General features: G+C 34.3%; 2 protein-coding genes across 2 annotated transcripts; both read left to right on the forward strand.

Annotated features, from left to right (window-relative positions):
- The first annotated feature begins 8,126 nt into the window (after positions 1–8,126).
- Positions 8,127–9,077, forward strand: LOC114042088 (olfactory receptor 151-like). The gene has a single exon (XM_027860780.1). It carries the CDS (start codon positions 8,136–8,138, stop codon positions 9,075–9,077), a length of 942 nt encoding a protein of 313 aa, XP_027716581.1. The 5' UTR covers positions 8,127–8,135.
- Positions 9,078–17,637: 8,560 nt separating this feature from the next.
- Positions 17,638–18,594, forward strand: LOC114042108 (olfactory receptor 8D1-like). The gene has a single exon (XM_027860792.1). It carries the CDS (start codon positions 17,659–17,661, stop codon positions 18,592–18,594), a length of 936 nt encoding a protein of 311 aa, XP_027716593.1. The 5' UTR covers positions 17,638–17,658.
- Positions 18,595–24,123: the final 5,529 nt, after the last annotated feature.

The raw sequence follows: 24,123 nt of genomic DNA on the forward strand, positions 1-24,123 counted from the left end.
ATGATATGATATGATATGATATGATATGATATGATATGATATGATATAATATATATTTTAAATAGTCACTGTGGAAGGGAACATTAACCACTAAAAAAGATCAGGAAAATATTTTTTGTTAGAAATAACACTTGAGTTAAGCCTTAAAAGCAACTAGAGAACCCAAGAATCAGGTTTGAAGAGTTAGAGCATTTTAAGAATGGAAGAGTGGCCTATAGAAATGCATGGTCCTAGAAGATGGAATGTTATGCATGAAGAACAGCTAATAGGCTAGTTTGTAAAGCATGTGATAGGGAGATATGTTAAATGGTAAAGTCAACTGGATCAAGATTATAATGATTTTAAGTGGTGAGAGAGAGAGAGACAGACTGTATCCTATCCTAGAAATAGTAAAGTGTCACTTAAGATTCTTGATCAGAGAGTAGTGATATAGTTAAACCTATGCTTTAGAAATACTACTTCAAAGTCACACAGGTGAAAGATTGGATAAGTGTGAGATGTGAATTAAATAAGTGGCTATATGCAATGCAACGGTGAAAGGTGGAGGTGATGGTGGCCTGGACTGAGGTGGTGGGCATGTGAGTGAAGAGAAAGGGATTAATGTAAGACATATTGTGGAGAATTAACAAGACTACTAATCTAAAATACAACGTCACCAACTGCCTTTTGGACATCTTGAACTGGATGTCTAGGAATCTTAATCTCAATAAATCTAAAATAGACCTCATTATATTTGCCCCACAAACCTTTCCTTCTCACATGCTCCTTCTCCTTCCCTTCTCCTTCAAAACACCCATATTATTATCAAAGGTATAACTCAACCCCTGACCTCAAGTTTAATTCACTCATCTCACCTAGTGGATCCATTGTAAAATTTTGATAATACCTCTCATATACGTTCCCTTCTCTCCACTCATATAGCCTCCCCACTAGGTCAAGTCCTCATTACCTTCACCTTTATGATTAAAATAGCTACCTAATTAATTTTCCTGCCTCAAGTCTCTCTACTCTCCAATCCATTCCCCACTCAGCTGCCAAAGAGAGTTTTCTTTTTCCTTACAGTATAGGTGTACCCATGTCACCACCTATTCAACAAATACAGTGGCTTTCTTATTACCTCTGAAGTCTTCTATCTGACATTTAAGGCCCTCACAACCTGGCTCCTTTCTACCATTTTTGTCCTTCCACATACTCTATGATCCAGCTATACTACTCTCCATGATACTACTCACACAAGATGTTACATCTCCCATTCCCATTCCTCTGAATGATTAGATTGTTCCCCATGTCTGTAATAGTCTTCCTCTTCACTTAGCTCTCTTAATTTTCTTGATTTCTATCAAGGCAGCTAAACTAATCCTTTGTATGAGGCACAAGGCCTTACCTGCTCCACCCTCCCACTTCTAGTATCTTCCCCACAGAGATTACCTTCAATATATTTTTATATACCTACTCATTTAATTGTTTTTTTCCTCCTTGTGAGCTCCTTGAAAGCAAGGATTAGTTGTTGCCTTTTTTTAACATCAGTACTTAGTGCAGTGTCTGACACATGGCAAGCAATAAACACTTTAAAAATGCTTGATGATAGATTGTTTACTGTAAGAGCCGAAGATATTTTAAGATTTTTGGGGGGCAAATGTCATAGATTCTACAAGAAAACTGGACTTGATTTGCCATACAATAATGCTTTTTTGCCTATTAATGAATGATAAAAACCAGTTCTAACACCTCTCTTAATTGTCTCTTCAAAGAGAGCCTCTGATCCATTCTTTCATCTAACCTTGCTACTTTTTTATTTTTTCCATCAGGTTTCACTTAAAGTAAATGTGGGGTATACTATCCCTTTAAGACCATTTTCATATGGACCAATTTAGTGATGAAAATGGTAGGAAAAATATTTTTGTTCAAAAGGAAAATATTTGTATTAATTATCAAATGATGTGTGGTTTTGCCACAGTTGTATAGAAACATTCTGACACATAAAAGAAGTAAGGAAAGACATTTGTTTTAATTTCAATTGCCAATAGATTTATGAAGAAAAACATATTTAAAATGGAATTTCATAAGTCTTAGAAAGAAAATAAATTCTGATGTAAACATCACACATGTTTGATGTTATAAAGAAACAGAATTTTTAATTTATTAAAATTTGGAGAATGTAAGTATAAAGTAATAGTTTCAAGGACACCAAAAGAGATGTTGGATCATACTAAAACCTTAAAAACTTCTAGGCATTATATTCTTTCAGTCATTTGCATATACATAGTTTTTTGACTTAAGAGGATAAAGCTAAAAAAAGAGTTATCTTATAAATGTTTATGGATGAAAGTATAAATTTTTAAAGGACTCTCACTTTGAGAAGTGAAAATTGTGGAGTTGTGAAGTTTTAAATGTGAAAGATGAATTGTTGAGAGTCAGGAAGCTGTCATTTTAACCACTAAAGTATGTAGGAACCTGGTATAGAAACATGAAAGAACATCTGATATAAGGAACTGATGATAATGGAACGGGCAGCAGAACTCACCACAGCAGCTTTGTTGCAGCTATGGCTTTCAAAAGCAATCATCTGGCTGAAGGATTGAGCTAAGTGATTCCTGCTTGGTCACAGATAATTGACTTCATTGGTCAAGTGCTTATTGATAAATATTTGGTTTCCCTATCACCTAGAAGTAGATTAAGATGAAAGGCCTGTTTCATTCTGCCCCACCTCCATGCTTGGTGGAAAAAGCAGAGGGGCCTTTGTAGCTGTTTTAGTATCCTATTGAGCTGACTAGTTGTTGTTGTTGTTGTTGTTGTTGTTGTTTTTTGCCTGTTGTAGAGTTAACTGGAGCTATGTTGTTGTGACATTCATGATGATTGTATAATCCAGCATCCAAATGAGACTAGGGCTGGTTACTATAGCTTTGAGATAGTCAGATTGCTAAACTTTTCCAATTTTCTACTTTAAAAAATTTCTATTCACATTAAGAGATAACTTTTTCTAAATGTTCTTTTAAAGGTTATGGTAAACTAAATGAGTTTGTAAAGCTAAGCTACGTTCATGTAGAGAAAAGAGGAGGATTTGCCCAGCAGCAGATTAGGGAGACCAAAAGTAAAGCAGTGATCAGAGAAGATTTGTGTAATGTAGACATTCTTGAATTAACTAATAATATTAAATTCTGTAGACTAAAGTTAGCCATCTGAGCACATGCATTTTCCTTCTTTATTTGCTTCTGTGCCAAGATCTTGTAAATGTGTGGCCATTCTTCACCAGAGATACTAAGTGCATTGATAGAGAGAATGATCCACTAAACCATGTTGTATTTTATTATTTATGCGTTGACTTTAATGTAGTACCTATGATATTATTTCTCTGTCTTTTTATTAAATAAGTGACTATTTTAAGATCTAAATACATCATTATTGAGAGTGGCTATTATATAAATATTATGGGGGAAGGAAAGAGAATAAGCATTTAAAGGAATGTACAACTTACTATGTGCCTGAGACTGTACTAAGAACTTTTAAAAATACTATCTTTTTTGATCTTCACAGCAACACTGAGGTAGGTACTACTTTTTCATTATGTAATAGTTGAGGAAACTGAGGCAAAGAGAGGGATAGGAACTTGCCCAGGGTCCTACAGCTAATAGTATCTGAAGACAGATATGTACTCAGGTTTTTCTGACTTCAACTCCAAGGCTCTCTCCATGGCACCAACAGCTGCTTCAAATTTTACTCTGTATTGATATTTTGCAGTATAAGTGGGAGATGGTGAATATAGGGAATACATTGGATTTGGGCTTAAAAACTAGAATTGTGAATAGGGGAAGCATATTTCTCCTCAATAGGATTAACCCTAAGACACTGGGAGAATTTTAGTGTAACCATGCAATGGTGGTCTATCTCTGAGAATCTGGACTTTCTAGGGTGAAAACAGGATGTAGTGAGGAAAATAACTCAGAATGTTTGTGGGTTTTGCCACAGCACATTGAAAACAGAAATATATTGTGTGACATTGGTGGATGATTGATTCACATGCAACTTTTTCTGTTCCCCACTGTTTGTCCAAGAGTCAAGATTGATATGATTCACTTTCTCCATCATTATACCCACTTGCTAGTCACTGGACAAGAATCTCACTTTTCTAATAGCAACAGAAAAGTTAATGTTTATAGAGTCTGCAAATTGTTATTAAAATCATTTGCCTAATTTTCAGTAAGTTTTACTATCACTGTAAATTTGAAGGAGCCATATAAGATTGATGACCATTTTAAGTTTCTGTTTCATGATTTGTCTTGACTAAAGAATTTATCGTAAAGTACCCAACTTCCTGCAAATTGGAAGGCTGATCCTCAGAAATAATATATAGCCTATTTCTATTACCATACTTGAACCTTTTCCGGTTTGGCAGAGCCTGTCAATGTTTGTCTTTTGCTGGAATAGCCTTTGGGAGCTCAGGGTCACCTAATACAACAATGGAATGTCCAGGGAGGGTTTTCTGCAGTATAGGAGACTAGAATCATCATTAGTGATACATCAGTAACTTCACAACAGTGATGCCAAACAAATCAATCAATTTCAAAACATTAGCATATAACTATGTTTGCCTACAGTGACTCACCTTTTCCCTGATGGCTCAATCCTCCCCCCACCCCAATTTTTCCTACTCCATTATTTTTTGCATGAATTGGCAATAGGAATTAATTCCACACTGAATTTATGTTAGAAAGATCCACAAATTAGAAATACCACTGGTAATTCCTCTTATTTTCAGGGAACTGTGTGTTCGTCAAAGTGAGGAAACTGTGTGTGAACTTGATATCTGCTTCCTATCAGTTCCAATATCCATATAGTATATGAAACTCTACTACTACTTTGTCAATTCTTGATGTATTTCATAGGAAATCAAGACATCATCATCAAGTCCATTTATATGGTTCACCTGATTTTCTTTCATGTTTTGTAAATGTCCAGGGCTTTATGATGAAAGCAATGATATTCAGCATTTGATCGTTATCTGTAACTCACTGTTCTCTGTCATGTCTGAGTGGATTTGATTTCTGACATGGTATAAATAAATTCCTTGTCCATTGAGTTAATGTACAAGATTGTTCTCTGTGGAGTAGTAATATCTACTTGTTTTTCTAGCACTTTCTCAAAGGAATCTTACTCCAGTACCTATATCAATATGTTCTGGTGGTGTTAATAGGGATATTCAATGTGTATGGGTGGGGGATGATTGAATCAATCACCTTCCCTCCCATCAAGATGATCTAGCCCAGATATCTTTATTAGGTGAGAACACCACTATTAAATTAATCAATCAATCAAAGACATTAAACTAGATGTGAAAATTCCTCAATTATCAATTTTGTAGGAGTTGGATGAAATGAAAAGATGTTACATGGTAAATATATTGGGATTGGCTTAAGAGACTCCATCATGCCCTATGGATCTTAGATAAAATAGCAAACTATTTCACATACTTGTATTCCAGTAGCAGTGAGAGGGATTACACTCTGAGAGCAATTGCTGGACCAAGGGTTGAGGGTGGGAGGAGTATCAAGGAGCAAATCTCTGTCTCTTTGCCATTTCTCCTCAAACTAGAAGATTACTTTGTGAACTTGGAGAAATATTGGAAGATTTTGGACTTCTGTGGGTATTCTAATAGTGCCCCTAGAAGAACTGTAGTCAATAACAGTATCTGGGCTGGGAGACACTAAAAAAAAAAGTCAGATTTGGGACTCAAGGAGTCCAAAATAAAGCTACAACATACCTAAGAAGAATTTGATAAGAATCTCATTAATAGAAAAGAAAAAAGGACTTCGACCAACCAGAGCAATGAGTTATTCCTTTGCCACAAGTGCTCTCTAAACTTGAGCTCATTTTATTCTCAACTTTTGAAGTATATATGAGAGAGGTGACCAGTAGTTTGGAGGGATGACATATTAATTGTTCTTACTAAACCACCTTACGGGCAGCTAGGTTGTATGGTGCATAGAGCGCCAGGCCTAGAATCAGGAAGACCTGAGTTCAAATCTGGCTTCATACACTTATTAGCTGTATGACCCTGGTCAAGTCATTTAACTCTATTTGCTTCCATTTCCTCATATGTAAAATGAGCTGGAGAAGAAAATGGCAAACCACTCTAGTACCTTTGCCAAGAAAATCCCAAATGAGATCATGAAGAGTCAGACATGCCTGAAGAACAACAAAAACAGCCTACCAATTGATAAATACCAATTTCTAAAATCTAAATTAACCTGGCTGTTTATTGTTTTCAACTAATAATTAATGGTGGGAGCACACTGGTGTGGGATCATGACAAATAGCATTAGGAAAAAAAAACTCCTTAGGCTGACCCCTAGAAAACTAAGGGGATAAATAGTCAACTGAGGTCTAGGGACAACTTCCTTTGGGAAGGATGAAGTAGCTCTACAGGTTGTGCTATAAATGTATTGGATTTGTAAAATGCAATCCCAACCCTCTTAAAGCAACTAGCAGGATGATCTAGTGCAGATAATCCAACTAAAATATAATATCTTTTTTAAACCTTATTCCTCTGGGGTATCTTTCTTTATATCTGTTTTGCAGAATTAATGGTCAAACAAAAGCGAAATTGGTGGATATGTTCAATATAAAAGAAGATAATGTTTTTTTTCTCATGTTGCTCTAGATCAAGGGTTCTTAACTTGGTTTTTATAGATGCCTTGGGGGTCTGTGGAGAGATTTGAGAGAGCCTATGAACTTGAATGGGGGAATCTTTATCTTTCCTAACCTTTGGTTTCTTTTGTAATACCACGAGTTTCATTTTTTGCACTTAGAATCATTATTTTGAGAAGGGGTTCATAGGCTTTACCACACCTCTGTAAGCTCAGATACTGATAAGAGAACCTGTGAGAGATGTTATTCCCATTTTAGATGTGAAAAAGCTCAAGGTCAAAAAGCTAGGTAGGTTGGCCATGATTGCTCAGTAAATAACAACACTGTGACTAGGGCTTTTTTTGCTTAGTATAAGACTTAGATCAAATCATGCTTTCTTCGGGATACCTTTCTTGGTCCCCACTCATCACCACCAGCTTCTAATGCCTTTAATCTTGAGATTAAATTGTATTTAATGTATATGTTACATTATATTTACCCAATTATTTATGTGATGCTTCCTCTCTTAGATTGTGAGTTCCTTGAGAACAGGGACTGATTTTTACTTTCTTTTTTATCTCTAACACTAAGCATGTGACACTTAGTAGAGGCTTAAATAGTGATGACAGGTTGACTGACTAGGACAATATATTTCCCCCTTGATTAGTCCTAGTGCCAGTCCCAGGTAAAATTTTAATGGACAAAATTTGTCTTTGGCATTCTCCACTTTAACTTCTTGGTCTCAATTTCTTCATCTGTAAGATTTGGAGGTATAAGAACTAGAAGATTTCTAAGGTAATTTTTAGCTTTTACATTTATGATATAAGTACAGAATAAATCTTACAATTAGAAAGGATCTTGGAAGTCATGGAGGTAAACTGCTTATCTCATGCTTAAATATCCTCTAAATAGCACTATCAATTCCACTTGGTCATTCAACATCTGTCCAAACATCGTCATTGAGGAGAACTTACTACTTCACATGAAAGTTTATTCTATGACTGGACAGTTCCTAGGTCACATTAGCAAAGTCCTGTGCTTTTTGTTATCTGCCTGGTTTTATTAGACCATAGCTGATATAACTGCCTTCTTCATAGGTTTTGGGTTTTTTAATAGTGCTTCTTTTTTTTGCCTGATTTAACTTCCAAAATCCCTTGTCAGAGATGTAGTAAAGAGAGTTACACTTCACAGTTATTTAACTAGACATGACAAGATGAAGTGGTTTTCAATTCTCCAGTTCTATAAATATATGAGTAGGTTCATGAGATGCAATACCTAGCTCAGGTTTTGATAAATTGACACTAGTTATTTGTATGATAAACAAGTAAAAATAAAGAGGAAGGGTGTGTGTGTGTGTGTGTGTGTGTGTGTGTGTGTGTCTGAGGGAGAGAGAAAGGAGAAAGAGAAACAGACAGATGAAGTGATAGAGACAGAGAATATAGAAATCATTTTGGTTGCTAAGACTTTTCTATCACACCTCTGCAGATTTCCAACCTATTTATTGGAGAAGAATGGCAATGGGAAATAACACCATTGTGACAGAATTTATCCTCTTGGGCGTAACAAACCAAACAGAACTCCAGACACCACTCTTCATTTTGTTTCTAGGAATCTACTTAGTCTCCATGGTAGGGAACCTCAACTTGATTTTATTAATCTGGGTCAGTTCTCAGCTTCATACTCCCATGTATTATTTCCTCAGTAACCTGTCATTCATAGATCTCTGCTACTCCTCTGTCATTACACCCAAAATGTTAGAGAACTTTGTATCAGAGAAGAACATCATCTCCTATCCAGGGTGCATGGCTCAGTTCTTTTTCTTCCTCTTCTTTGTGATTGCAGAATTCTACATGCTGACAACTATGGCCTATGATCGTTATGTTGCCATCTGTAGACCCCTGCTCTATAATGTCACCATGGTGCCATGGTTCTGCTCCTTGTTGGTGGCAGGTGTATACATAATGGGGGGCATTGGGGCCATTGTTCATACAACCTGCCTAGCCAGACTGTCCTTCTGTGGGGACAATGTTATCCATCATTACTTCTGTGATCTTCTACCCCTTCTGAAGCTCTCCTGTTCCAGCACCTACATCAATGAGCTTCTGGTGATGATTGTTGGTGGATTTAATTTGTTGGTCACAACTCTGCCCATTTTGATTTCTTACACTTTCATTCTTCTAAGCATCCTTCGCATGCAATCCACAAAAGGCCGTTATAAAGCCTTTAGCACCTGTGGCTCCCATCTGGCAGCTGTTTCTGTTTTTTATGGTTCCATCATCATCGTGTATTATATACCAAGTTGCAACAGTATGGCCCAGGAGAAAGTAGGCTCAGTATTTTATACCACAGTGATCCCCATGCTGAATCCTTTGATCTACACCCTGAGGAACAAGGATGTAAAGGATGCAATGAGGAAATTCCTGAATAGCAGAATTTTTTCAAGGTCAACATAGCAAATAGCAAATATAAAGACCTTAGACTATTGACTTTTCTTTTAATTCTTCTTATACAGTAGAGATTACCCTCCAGAGTAGGCCTCAACTTAAAGAAAATTGTAATGAAGGCAAATACAATTCTTTGTTTCTCTGTCACTGCTCTTGTCTGTCTCTGTTCTCAACAGGCTACCTCCAGATGCATATAGCCTTCTACTCCATAACTATGCCCTTATGCCCCTTTTTTCTCAGTTGTACTTGCATATTGTACTACAAATTATTTCAAAACTCTTCTTTCACAGGAGGAACATGGTAATGACTTTGTTTAGGTTTTAAATTGGAAGCCTGAACGAGATAATCTTTTGGAATCCTTCCAAGTTCTGTGATTACAGTGCTATACAAATGCTTATTACCTTTTTCTTTATATCCTTAGTGCCTTAATATATAAAAGATGCTCAATAAATACTTGCTGAATTATATTTGAGGAGCAACTTTATCTAAAAGGAAATACTGGGCTCATTTGAAGATTTTTATAGTAATAGTGGGAAAGAGAGGAAAACTCAAACAATTTGACTCAATTGTGAAGCAAAAAATGAAGAGGATTTAAGGAATAGGAGAAACTATATTCTATGAGAAGAAGCCTTCAGTTCCTAAGGTCAAAGGATGCAGGAGAGCAGTGAGCTGAGGGAACAGGGAACACCTCATAGAACTCTCTGGGGAGATTGTTTTCACTGGCTCCAGCCCACAACTTCACCACCATTCTTAAGCATGACTCCTACTCCCCCTACCAGAAAAAGAATTCCATTCTCTGGTCACCAGAAATGTTCATGAGAATGTCATTATCTAGAGACAAACCCATTCAATGAAACTGCTTCTTTCCCAGGGACATCAACCTCTGGAGTGAAGAAATTTTGAAGATATAACTATTTTCTTTCATTTCCTTAGGGAAATTTTCCTTGAGATAATCATTAAACAAATGAAAATCCCCTCTTATGTAGACTAAGCATCTCAGAGAAAAGGTTGCTATTATTCTTGCTTCTGCCTGCTAGCACTTGAGGTCCTGAAGAGAGAACTTCTTTCCTTCTTATTACCTCAAAATTATCTACAAATTTATCAGAAATGTTCCAAAAATCTCACCCTTGAAGCATTGTCATAAAAATCCTGACAGTTGAACAGTTATGTGGCAATAACCTTTATGAATTATTCTCACATTATAAGAGATTGAAGAAAATCATCAGTCCGCTGACCTCTAACTGACAAAATAAGGTAAGTAACCAAATTTCAAATGTGTGAACTAAAAAGGAGTTGTGAATTGAAGAGGATATAAGGATGCCTGAGACACACATTGGTGGTTTGTTTTATTTATTTATTTTTTGTGTAAATTTTTTTATTCATTTTAAACTTAAATGCAAAATAAGGAAAAAAGCCACCATGTACACAGCATAACATAAGAGAAGATTCAATACAAAAAAAATAAATTTTAATTTCAAGAAAACCTATATAATAAATGCTACACATTGTTTTCTGGGCTACCCAGCTTTTTTTGTTTCCTTGTAGGTTTTCTTTTCTCTGCTGTGCACTTTTTACTGTATTTTTGCCCCTTTCTTCCACCCTTCCAAGAAGACTGTAATTCAACATGGATATATATATATATATATAGATGTACATATACATATATATACATATATGTATATATATGTATATATATGTATATATAATTCAAATTTACTTTGCCAATAGCCAGTAAAATATTCTAAGTTAGTGCAAACCTTACATCTCTACTACTACAAAATCAAATTTGAAACCTTTTAGACCATAGATTTTACATTTTTAGGTTAGCCAGTTATCATGTTGCTATATCCAAGAAACTCAGATACAAAGTGAAAATTAGAACCCAATTTTTATACTTGGCATTGTTCATTCCCCCATTAAGATGGATTATACCAAGGAACTAGTAACATGACACTTTTTATGGGAAGATGGATTCTAATTCAAAAATAAAGTCATTTAAAAGTTATCAGATTAACTTCAGTTGTAACAAAAGGTTCTGGGATAGGATATATAAATATATTGAATAATCAATTTCAAAACAGTGCATATCATGTAAGTTCCTTATAATGAAATGCTTCCAAATGTTCATGTTCAAATGAATAACCCCTAGTAAAAGTGAAATTTTCTTTAAGTCATTTATAAGATAGACCACAAACCATTCTTATCTTGAGATAATTAATTGTGCTGCTATTCTTTTCACATACATAGAACTGAGGCAGTTATGATATTGACTTCACTCAATAAGAGAATTATTCCCTTGTTTAACAAGTCTTTTCATCATCTGCCTAACTATCCCCATATTCTTGTGAGAAATTGGCTAACTTTGCTTGAGATGGTGGACCTTCTCCCAAGAATCAGCCCTTGAAGGCTAGAGCTATGCTATGGGATGCTTGGTCTGAAATGTTTATCAGTTTAAAGCCAAAGCTAAAGCCCTACCCAAAGAAAAACTTAGCTTTTTACTCAGAAAAAAATCTCTCCTCTGATTCCCCTTCAAGTTTATAAATTCACCATCAAAAGACAGAAAGAACTCTTTAAAATTAAAATTAACCCTTTTTAAACATTAAAAAATAGAATCATAAATTTTGGAGGTGGTTCTGAAACATAGGAGCATTAATATACTTTTTAAAATTCAAATTTTACTTTAGAGTTCTGTATTCTCTACTTTCCTCCTCCCCCTCCCCATTGAAAAGGTAAGAAAAAAACAAAAACAAAACTGCTACAAATATGTATATTCATGCAAAACAAATCCCCTAGTTAGTCATATTAAAAAACAAAAAAAGCAAATGAAATATGTTTCAGTCTATATTCTTAGTCCACCAGTACTTTATTTGGAGTTGGAAAACTAATATACTCTTGATGGAATTATGAGCTGATTGAACCCTTTTGGAAAGCAATGTGGAATTATACAAGGAAAGTGATTAAGCTGTTTCTACACTTTGACCTGGGGATTCCACTCCTTAGACTCAAGGAGGGAAAATAGAGAAATAAAATTCATATATATATATATATATATATATATATATATATATATATATATATATGTATGTGTGTGTGATGCTCTGTATATATGTATGTATATATACACCCATGTGTATATATTCGTAATATCTATTTTTATAGTAGCAAAAAAAAAAGATGACTATAAGGAAAAACTTTTTCCCATTTAGAGCTATCCAAAGTGGAATTTTCTACTGTGGAATTTTTGATTACTTCAAGTAGAGACTAGATGATCACTTCTTGGCAATGATGCAAATAGAATTCATACCCAGGGATGGGTTGGGCTAGATCTCCAAGATTTCTTCTATTTCTTTGATTCTAATATTCTATTATTTTATCATTCTATGATGTATATGCTTCTTATTTTTATTCCATCCCCTCATCACCAGAGATATTTTACTGGAGAAGAATCATTTCCATTCTTCATTCCTTGTGATCCCTATTCCCAACTTCCAAGAAAAGTTTGCCTCTTATTCTTACCACATGAGATACCAGTGTCATCATCCTTCATATAATCATATGAATAACTGCTTCTTCCCCTTCAGTGCTGGATTTTTTTAAGTGAAGAGATCCTGAGGGAAATTCTGTCTTCTTTTATATCCTTGGGGCCCAAAGTTCTCCAGAAGAAGAAATAAAAACTCCTCTTCAACTTGTGTGGGAAATTCATTGCCTGTAAAGTTGCTATTCCTGTTTTTGCTTGTAACAATCTCAAAATGTGTTAAATATAGATGTAGCTATGTAGATTTTATAACCAGGGCCAATAAATTCAATATAGCCTTTTTTGTGGAAAGTACCATGTGAATAATTCTTAAAGTAAAAAAAATGAAAGGTAAAACTCCAATCAGAGCACCTAGTCTTCTACCCCAATAAAAACGTGGCAAGTACCTAAAGTCCATCTAGTTTTCCTAAAAGGTTTGAAGTCAGATGTAACTATGAAGCAAGAATGAAAAATAGTCACACAAATTTGTGTAGAAAAGAGCTAGAGATTTTAGTGAATTGAAAGCTCAATATGATTTTACTGTGTGAATGTGGAGATGATGACAATGATGATGATGAGGAGGACAGTGATTAAGAAAGATGACTTCAAAATTTTCTTTAAATTCATTGATTCTATTATTTTGTCATTCTATGATGCATGTGTTTGTTACCTTAATTCCATCCCTTTATCACTAGAGAGGTATTTTACTGGAGGACAACCATTTCTGTTCCTCTTTGCTTTTATGATCACTGTTTTCTACTTCCATCATCATTATCATCATCTCCATCATTATCATCATCATAGTTAACATTTATATGACCCCTACTATGTGCAAATTCTATCTTACAGATGTTTCAACAGTGGTTGAATAACTTAGTGTTTGTAGTGTTAGACTGGGAGTAAGGAAGTTCTAGGTTCACATCCTGCCTGAAATACTTGGTTAGCTGAGTAATCATGGACAAGTCATTTCATTTCTATGAGCCTTAGTTTTCTTACATGTTAAATCTAGCTAACAAAGTAATGTATTTATTATGAGGACAAACTCAAGCACTGTATAAATGTCAACTCACAGATCTAGTAAGTGTCTGAGGATGGATTTTAATTCAGTTCTTCCTGGCTTCAAGCAAAGCACTCTATCCATCATTCCACCTAGCTTGCCCATGAGAGAGAGAACAATGAAGAATTGAAATATGTGATGAATAGAGAGATTAAGAATGATGAAAAAAAGAGATAGAATGATCATAAAAGATAAAATAGACAATTTTGAATATATAAATTCAAAAGCATTACCATAAATAAAATAAATCAAGAGAGACTTGCAAGCAATATGGTAAAGTTGGAAAAATATTTGTAAAATATGCCTGGTATACAAAATGTTCAAGGAATTGACATAATACATAAGCACTAAAAGACATCCCCTAAGAGGTACATAGTAAAGAGATGTAAGTGAATTGTTTTAAAAAGAAGTATTAAAGGTATAAATGGCTACATGAATACATATCCCAAATGACTAATGGTATGAAAAATGAAAAATAAAACACATCAGAGGTTTCACCTCATTCGATGCAAATTGACAAAGTAAAGAAAAAAATGGAAACAGTTAATGCTGGACTCTGAGAAGATAGACACACTGATGTATTATTAATAGACCTGTAAAGTGGTTCAACATTCTGATTTCACTTTGGAATTTTGAATAAAAATCTCTAAACTACCAATTCTCTTAGTAATATCACTACTGAGTTTATGTTCAGAGAAGTCAAACAGAAATAAACATTGAATATATGCCAAAATATTCACAGATGCATTCTTTGTGGTAACAAAAAAGGTCCTTAATGATTGTAGAATACCTTTAAATATTGATATCTGGATGTAATTAAATACTATTTTTCAATAATTAAAAATATAAAGAATTCAGAGAAAGGCAAGGTTCATACAAATTAATGCAGGATGATAAAATCATGCCCATGGCAACATTATATAAAATGATAATAGCAATGCAATAATAAAAAAATAGACAATGGAAGGAAGCTAAAGTGTGAGTAATTGGAAAGCCATTGAAGGTCCTTGAGAAGAGATAAGGAAAGATACATCACTCCTGTAGCAGAGAGGCAGAGTACTACTAGGACAAATACATATTGTACACAGTCAGATGAGTTTTCTGTATTGGATGTTTCTGCTTAATTATGGTGGGAATTTTTGTCACAAGATTGTTCAATCTGGTGGGGTGAGATGGGAAATAATTGTAATGTAAAGATGAAAGGTTTCAATAATTTTTTACGAGTATCTGATTCTGCCTTCAGGAAATCTTGGAAGAAGAACTGATAATGACAATTATTAGAAAGATCTAGAAAGTTGCTGGAATGCATATAGCATTCAGCATTGTTATTGATCAAAATTATGATTATATAATGAGAAGATCATTTAACAATAATAGAATTAATAGCCAGGATTTGTATAGTGCATTTATATAAGGTTTGTAAAATGCCTTGCAAGTATTATCTCATTTTATCCTCACAACAACTCTCAGAACAAGAATAATAAGTCTATTATTTTCCCCACTTTAAAGGACAAGAAACCTGAGGCAGATAGAAGGTAAGTGACTCTGAATCTTTATATTTTCTGAGATAGAAATAATACAATTCATCTGTTGTTTCTTTTTTTTGAGAGAGAAAGATGTATGAGAACAAGTACTATGTTAGTTAAATAGTGAACATACAAACCTATTAAAATAAGGTCTACAAGCTGAGAATATAATTGTTAACAATGGAACTAAACATATGTGTGTATATATATATGTACACACACACACATATTTCTGAAAGGAGAATAGAAATGGAATAGAAATAAATTCATATCTGTTCTAGGTCCAATGGTACCTTTTATGCAGCCTAAAAGCACCTAGGTAACTTAGGGAAAAATTGCTGTGCTTGGAGTCAGGATAAGACCTAAGTTTAAATTCTTCCTCAGATACTTACTATGTGACCCTGGGCACATCATTTAAACTGTCTGCATCAGTTTCCTCAATGGTGAAATGTGGTTTATAATAGTACTTATCTCACAGAGTTGTTTGTATAATCAAACGATATAATAACCATCATGTGTTTAACATAGTGCCTGGCATATTTGTTTCTGTTCAGTTGTTTCAGTCATGCCCAACTCTTCATGACCCCATTTTGAGGTTTTCTTGGCAAAGTTACTGGAGTGCTTTACCATTTGCTTCTCCAGCACATTTTACGGATGTGAAACAGAGGTTGACTGAGTTAAGTGATTTGCTCAGGGTCACACAGTTAGTAAGCATCTGAGACCAGATATGAACTCAAGAAGATGAGTCTTCCTGAGTCAAGGTCCAGTACTCTATCCATTGTGCTACCTAGCTGTCCAATGCACAGAATATAGTACAATCTTAATAAATACTTGTTCTTACTCCTATTAGAAATGTTAGTTTTTATTTAAGGAAGTAGAACACATGTAAGTAACTATGAAATCTATAGTGTGACTATCTTTGTGTGACTAAGGTTCAGTAAAGGTATATAGATTATGGGATTTAAAGAAGATGGAGGATCTGGAAGATTAGGAAATTTGGGGGAGCACTGATATTAATAAGCGAGGGAGTATTTCTTTGCTTACCAGCAAGAAGTAAGGAAGGGAAGTCAGAGACAAGTACGCTCAAAACATCTGTAGTTTTAAGACTCACCCTACATTATAGTTAAATCATGTGGTATTCTTATTGTTGCTGTTTTACCATCTTGAGAAATAGAAGCAGTTTATAAGTTATGTGTTCCAAGCTTTGTGGATCAGATCTGAAGTTCAATTGGATGCCATTTTTAAGACATGAATCAGTGTGAAAATTAAGGAAGTCTTACCCTTATAATAATAATAGAAAGCCATCCCTTTAATCCTTCAGTAGATTCATTGTGGTCTTGTTGTCTGCCTATAGACAAGTCAAGGAAGATTACATGTTTAAACTGAGTAATTAAGGTATAAAGTGATGAATACCTGATGTCTCTGATAAATGCAAGCTCAACTTAGTATATTTTTGCATATCTTTATATATAAATGCATATTTATACGTACACAAACATTTAGTAGAACAATGGATGTCATTTCACACAAGTGACTAATTCCTGCAATAATGCAGATCTTAACCTATCCATGACTGTTCATCTTGTGCAATTGTTCATGTCCATACATTACTACAAGGGGTCCACCGAAAATACTAGCTTCTTTCCTTGAGTTCTCCTTGCCTCTAGTTTTATAACAGCACACAAAATATCAATCAATTTTCTTAATTCTCTCCATGTGGCCAGCCATCTTTTTTTTTTTGATCATACATTTATTTGATGGCATTTTTTACACTCATTCTGCTCTGTAATTCCTTGCTTGCAATGTGTTGTGGCCTTCATATGCACATTATAGACCTGTCCATGGCCTGGGTGCTATTCAACTTTATTTTTTTTCTTATTATATCACTCATTTATGTACCACAAATCCATCATCCAATGGATACCCACTTTGTTCCCAGTTTTTTGCTGCCACAAAAAAGTATTGCAATTAATATGTTGATATATATTGGATTTCCTTTTTCATTTTAAAAATAATATTTTATTTTTCCTCAATTACATGTTAAGACAATTTTAACATTTGTGATGTTTTTTTTTTAGTTTTGAATTCCAAATTCTATCCCTTCCTCCTTCCCTCCAGTTTCTCCTCTCTGAGATGGCAAGAGATCTGATATAGGTTATACATGTGCATTTTTGTAGACTGTAATATTGTATGGGCCACAGCTATTCACTAGCTTTGGGCTCCATTGGTTTCACATGGTTGTTCTACCCTGAGTATACATTTGTCTCTGTAGCTTTAGGGAAGTTTGACTCAGATCTGAGATAAGCATAGGTTTCAGACCCTTGAGGTTTTTATAGGTCAGTATGGTTTTATAGGTCATCCATTCCTAGATCAACCTTTGACTGAAATCATAAGGCCTTTCTTGAATCAGAAAATATGTGCCAACTTCTATTTTGCCTAATTAGTCTGTTCATTTCCATTTCTGTAGATCATCACCCCAACTCTCAAAGGACAATGACTTCAGAGAATCACTCTATAGTGACTGAATTTATCATTATGGGATTAAGTAACCAGCCAGAACTCCAACTCCCCCTCTTTATCCTGTTCTTAGGAATCTACAATGTCTCCATGGTGGGGAATTCAGTATTGATTCTACTAGCCAGAATCAGTTCTCAGCTTCACACCCCCATGTATTATTTTCTCAGTAACTTGTCCTTCATAGCTTTCTGTTACTCTTCTGTCATTACCCACAAAATGTTGATGAACTTTGTATCAAAGAAAGACATCATCTCCTACTCAGGGTGCTTGACCCAGTTCTTTTTCTTATGTTCTTTTGCTGTTTCAGAGTGCTACATGCTGACAGCTATGGCCTATGATTGTTATGTTGCTATATGTAGCCCCCTGCTCTATTATAGCACCATGTCCCAAAGAGTCTGCTCCCTGCTGGTGTCAGGGGTATATACAATGGGCACTTTTTCAGGCCTGATTCAAACAGCCTACTTGGCCAGATTGCTTTTCTGTGAGGACAATGTCATCAGCAATTACTTCTGTGACGTCCTTCCCCTCCTGAAGCTCTCCTGCTCTAGCACTTACATCAATGAGCTTCTGATGATGTTTCTTGTTGGTTTCCATTCATTGGTGACCATACTACCGATTTTTATCTCTTATGCTTTTATTTTCTCCAGCATCCTTGGTATCCACACTGCAAAAGGGCAATCCAAAGCCTTCAGTACCTGTGGCTCCCATCTAGCAGGTGTTATCATATTTTATGGGTCCATTATTTTCACGTATTATAAGCCAGTGTCTAGTTACAATGTAATCCAGGAAAAGGTGGCTTCAGTGATTTATACTATGGTTATCCCCATGCTGAATCCCCTGATCTACAGTCTGAGGAACAAGGATGTGAAGGACTCACTGAAGAAAGTTATGAAAGGTGAGGCACTGCAATAATCCACAAAATAATTAGCCAAATCAAAATTCATCATGATTTTCTATTTTCTTTCCAATTCTCCTCCAGAAAAGGACCTCACTTTTGCATAATTGAGGCATAGGTGAAACTATGACTTTCATGCCCTGTTTCCTCTTCTGTTAATTTCCTCATCCTATTTTGCATGCCCTTGTTGCATGACTATCCAGGAGTCATGTGTGATTAAGCTGCCTAGACATCACTGCCTAGATGCTCTACCGAAATATACCACTCATGTTAATCTTCTAATTTATCACTCCTATATCCAAGCTAAACTTTCATATGCAAATACTGTTTTAAAAGCCCTTTCTAAATCCCTTGACACAGTTGGAATGAAAGCTGATAAACTAGTTCATGCTAAGTTGGTAAAGTTTAATAATGATTTACTCTGTCTTGTCCATAAGGGGGTGAATTAATATTAATTAATACATGTCTTTCAGAATTTCTTTTTATTGGTTTTTAAAAAAGTAAAAAATTACTTCCTACCGAAGTCTTCAATAGGAGGACACTATGTAATTCTATGATTACGTGATTCTGGAGGATAAAAATAAAGAGTAAGAAAGCTTCCTTCCAAATCTCTTTATAACATTTATGGAAAACCTTCTCTTTCCTGCCCACAATGCCACAAATTTCCTTCCTTTAAAGCAGACCAATAGACTTTCATTATGGATGTGAAGCAAAACAACTCATTTCTGCATAAATGTCATGCTTGGCTAACTTCAAACAATAAAGACATTGCCAAGCAATAAAAATTGCAAGAAAAATAATTAAATAACAGAAGTTACCACAGAAGAAAAAGAAGAAAATAAAAAGATGTCTGTGCTACATAAGTACTCTTACAAAGTCACATACAGTTTAAAATGCATTGAGAACTGATCTCTCCCAGCCCAGGCTATACAGATGGTATGTAAGTGTAGAACAGGGTGGTACCTACTGTATAAATCCACTTAGAGGGAAAGGGGCTTTCAATTGCCACCCATTCTTACATGTCTTCAAAATGCACAGGAATAGTTTCGTGCTGTAGAAGTAGTCATTGGGTCAGGAAATACAAACAAAAGACATAGACCCAAATATAGTCTTAATAATGAAATACTAAGTAAGGAGTGGGTCCAAGAATGAAGCATAGAAACAACTAATAATTATTTGAAAGAAAATGGTAGTGATGAAATAACATTATCCACATCTCTGGCAATTAAATTGTTCTTTACATGGAAAAATCATATCCCTATTAATAAGATATTAAGAGAAAATTAATGAAGTGAATCTATATGTAAAAATTTGAAAACCAAATAAAGCTAAAATAATCACAAAATAAAAGACATTAAAATTAGAAGAGAAATAGATAAACTGAAACCAAAAAATATATGGGAAAATTAAAGAAAATTAAAAGATGAGTCTTTGAAAAGAAAAATAAAATTGATAACTATTTAGCCAATCTGATTAAAAAGAAGAGGGTAGAAAATAAAATAACAAATAAGCAAGATGAAACACAACACAATCAGAAGAAATAAAAAGAATAATCAAAATATACACAGTTATAGGTTAACAGAGAACACAAAAGAAATAAAAGAATACTTTCAAAAACATAAAACACTTAACCTATTAGAAGACCAAATAGAAGTTTAAAATAATCCAATCTCAGAAAAGGAAATAAGTCAAGCTGTAAAAGAATTGCCAAAGGAAAAAAAATTTTCTGACCCTCATTCACAGGTGAATTCTATCAAACTTTTAAAGAATACTTAATACCTATACTTCACAAATGATTCTCCAAAACAGAGAAAAACTACCAAATCCTTTTTTGAGACAAATATAGTATTAATAACTCAATTTTAAAGATATGAAAAGATAAAATATAGAAATTAAACTATATGACAATATCATTAATGACCATTGACTCAAAAGTTTTAGACAAAATCCTGTCAAGAAGCATAAAACAACTCATCACAGCAATCATTCATCATGATTAAGTGAGATTTATAGTAGGGATGCAAGGACAGTGTGACATTAGAAAAATAATTAATACAATTACTCATATTGAAATCAAAACATCTAAAGCCACATAAATATCTCAATAGATACAGGAAGAGTATAACACTCATTTATGCTAAACACTCTAGAAAGGCCTATAGGGATCTCTTTTTTAAAAAAACAGAAAAAATTAGCTAAAACAAAAGTCAAGCATCATTTGCAAGCAGGATATATCAGAACCTTTTCCCAATAAATACAGGAGTAAAGCAAGAATGCTTACTCTCCCTGCTTTTATTTGAAATAGCTCTAGAAATGCTAGCAATAGCAAAAAGAAAAGTAAAAGGAATTGAAGAAATAATGATAAGTAAAGATGAGATAAAACTATCCCTGATTGTTAATAATAGGATTTTTACTTCAAAATCCCCAGTGAACCAGTAAAGATACTATTTGAAACAATTCAGCAAGCTTACAAACTTCAACATGAATATTCAAAAATAAATAATAATTCTATAGAGTAATAATAAAATATGAGAAGCAACAATAGAAAGGAAAATTCCATTCCAAATAATGACAAAATACATAAAATACCTGAGTATCAACTTCCCAATACTAAAGTGCTCTTTAAAGAAATAAAGAACATAAATATTCAGTGGAGGAATATTCAGTGCTTATGGCTAGGCCATTTCAATTTAATAAATACTACAGTATTATGAAAACTAAAAACTTTTAATGCTATACTGAACAAATTATCAAGAGGATACCTTATGGCACTTGATAACGTAATAACAAAATTCAGTTGCAAAAACAGAAGACCTAGAATATCAAGGTAAATCATAAAAAGAAGACTAAAGTAGAAGAACACTTCCAGATCACAAACTATATTATAAAGCGGCAGGCATCAAAACATCAAAAACAAAAATAGAGTGATAGGTCAACAAAACAGACAAGGCAGATTCAGAAACAATAGAAGTCAAAAACCCAATGTTTGATGAAGGGGAAAATCTAAATTACCTAGAGAAAAAGTCCCAATTTGATAAAAAAAGAAAACTTTTGAGAAAACTAGAAAGCAGTCTAGCAGAAATTAGGCCTAGACCAACAACTTGCCACAATACATTCTAAATTAACACATGACCTTAATATGAAAGATAATTTTATAAAAAGTTAGAAAAAATCATATACTTCTCATAGCTATGGGTAAGAAATGTATTCTTAAGCAAACAATAGATAGAGGCAATTAGTAAGTCACTCTCACCATCCCTTATTAACCTCTGAAAGCCCAGAAAATATCACCCCAGGAAAAACCCTGCAACAGCTGAACCAGCAGAAAGACAGGGTTCAGCAATCCAGTAGCCCAAGAAGCTTGAGGAATTAACCAGTAAGGCCCCTCTTGCCCTGGGGGAAGGGGAATGGCCACTTAATTTTTTCTAATAAAGAAAACAGGAGGGAAAATTAACATCCCAACGAAAGCCTTCCCCAAACCCTGTTAGTTCTAGTGCCTTCCCTCACTAAGTATTTCTTATTTATTCTTTATATAGCTTATTTTGTATATATTTGTTGGCATGTTGTCTCCCATATTGGATCATAAGCTACTTCAGAGCAAGAACTGTTGTTCTTTTTCCCCTTTTCTTATCCCCAGCACTTAGCATAATGCCTGACACATAGTAGGTACTTAATGTTTACTGATTGTTGATTCATTAGTAATTGCAAAATAGCTCAGTTTTTCTTTCTGGCAATAAAAATATTCACTCTTACTCTATCCACTAGTTCTGTATGCACACACAATCACAATCATAAAGTCATACTCAATATGTATGTGCATATATTAAATGAAGAGTTGGAACTGACCTTTTCATGGCTCCATGAAGTTGCAGAAGAAACACATATGTCTAGAATGAAAATGAAAATTTGAGAAAGTCTCTCCACATGTAAGGCAGGGACCATGCTCCACCAAAATAGTTTCTCTACTCATCCATCTATCTGCCTAATGAAATATCCTCCCATCTACAATTGGTGACAGCTGGGTGGCACAGTGGATAAAATGCTGGACATATGATCAGGAAGTCAGGAAAACCTAAGTTCAAATCTTACCTCAGACACTTACTAGCTGTGTGGCCTGGGAAAATAACCTAGTCTCTGTTTGCATCAGTTTGCTCATCTGAAAAATGGGGATAATAATAGCATCTACCACCCAGTGTCATCATGAGGATAAAATGAGATATTTGTAAAGTGCTTTGCAAACTTTAAAGTGCTATATAAATGCTAGCTATCCATGATGATGGTGATGGCGAAGATGAAGATGATGATGCAGGTCCAAGATGCTCCTCTGAGCTGATTCTCAAGAATCTGGTATCCGTAAGCCAACTGGAGAGTTAATGCACCTCTTAGAGATGAAGTATAAGGGAAGATTGTCTTGGAGCTGTTATACTGTGGAAGCCTACTCTATAATGTCTGGATTCTCAGTCCTCTGACTACATCACTTCCTTACTCAAAAATCTGCAATAACTCCCTATTGATGCTAAGACAAAATGCCAAATTCTTAGCATAGTATTTAAATCTCTATGTAATATGACTCCTGTCTACCTTTCTAGACTTATTTCATTTTACTCTTCTTCATGTACTCTCTGTTCTATTAAAATTTTCTCTACATGGCATTTTATACCTTATTCCCTTGTTTTTTGCACAGATGGGCCTCCATATCTAGAATGAATTCCATCCTCACTTCCTTTGTGTAAACTTCCTGACTTTTCTTATATTATATTGTAAAGCATGGAATAAATTTAGCTTTTTTCTGGATAATCTATAATCCTTAAATATTTTCTGAGCATTCTATATTAAGGGCTAGTCTTTTTTTTTTTTACTTATATAGAATTCATGTGGTTTTCCAATGTTGTTGTCTTTTTTATTCTTTTTACTTTTTAATCACTTCTGCAGTGACCTTTATTGAATATAATTCTATTGCACTGAGTTAGTAAAGAAAGGATTTAATATTTCTGCTTTTCCACATTTGAACATGAGGTTTTTATGCCCTGATACATGTTCAGTTTTGGTAAAGGTACCATAGATGTCTGAGAAATATGTATGATCCTTTCCATTCCCATTCAGCATCTGCCAGAAATCTTTCATATCTGATGTTTCTAACATTCTATTCAGGTCCTTAATGTCTTTATTTTTTTTTTTAAATTAGGATCGTGTAGGTCTGAAAGAGAGGTACATTGTGGTATCTAATTTTGTAGTTTTGTTTTATTTGTCCTAGCAACTGACTTAACATTTTTAATTATTTAAATGAAATGTCATTTGGTTCACATATGTTAAGTATTGAAATTAATTCATTGTCTGTGGCACCTGTCAGCATATTGTAATTACTCTTCATTTCTTTTAATGTTTATTTGTTGTTGTTGTTGTTGTTACCTTGGCTGAGATTGTGTTTGTTACTCCTGTGTTCTTTTTTTTTTTTCAGTTAAGCTGACACATTATAAATTTTACTTCAGTCCATTAACTCTGTTGGGATTTCTATGTTTTAAGTGTATTTCTTGTAAATTTTATTG

Source organism: Vombatus ursinus, unplaced genomic scaffold (assembly GCF_900497805.2).
Source record: "Vombatus ursinus unplaced genomic scaffold, bare-nosed wombat genome assembly UNPS02014258.1, whole genome shotgun sequence".
Taxonomy (NCBI): Eukaryota; Metazoa; Chordata; class Mammalia; order Diprotodontia; family Vombatidae; genus Vombatus; species Vombatus ursinus.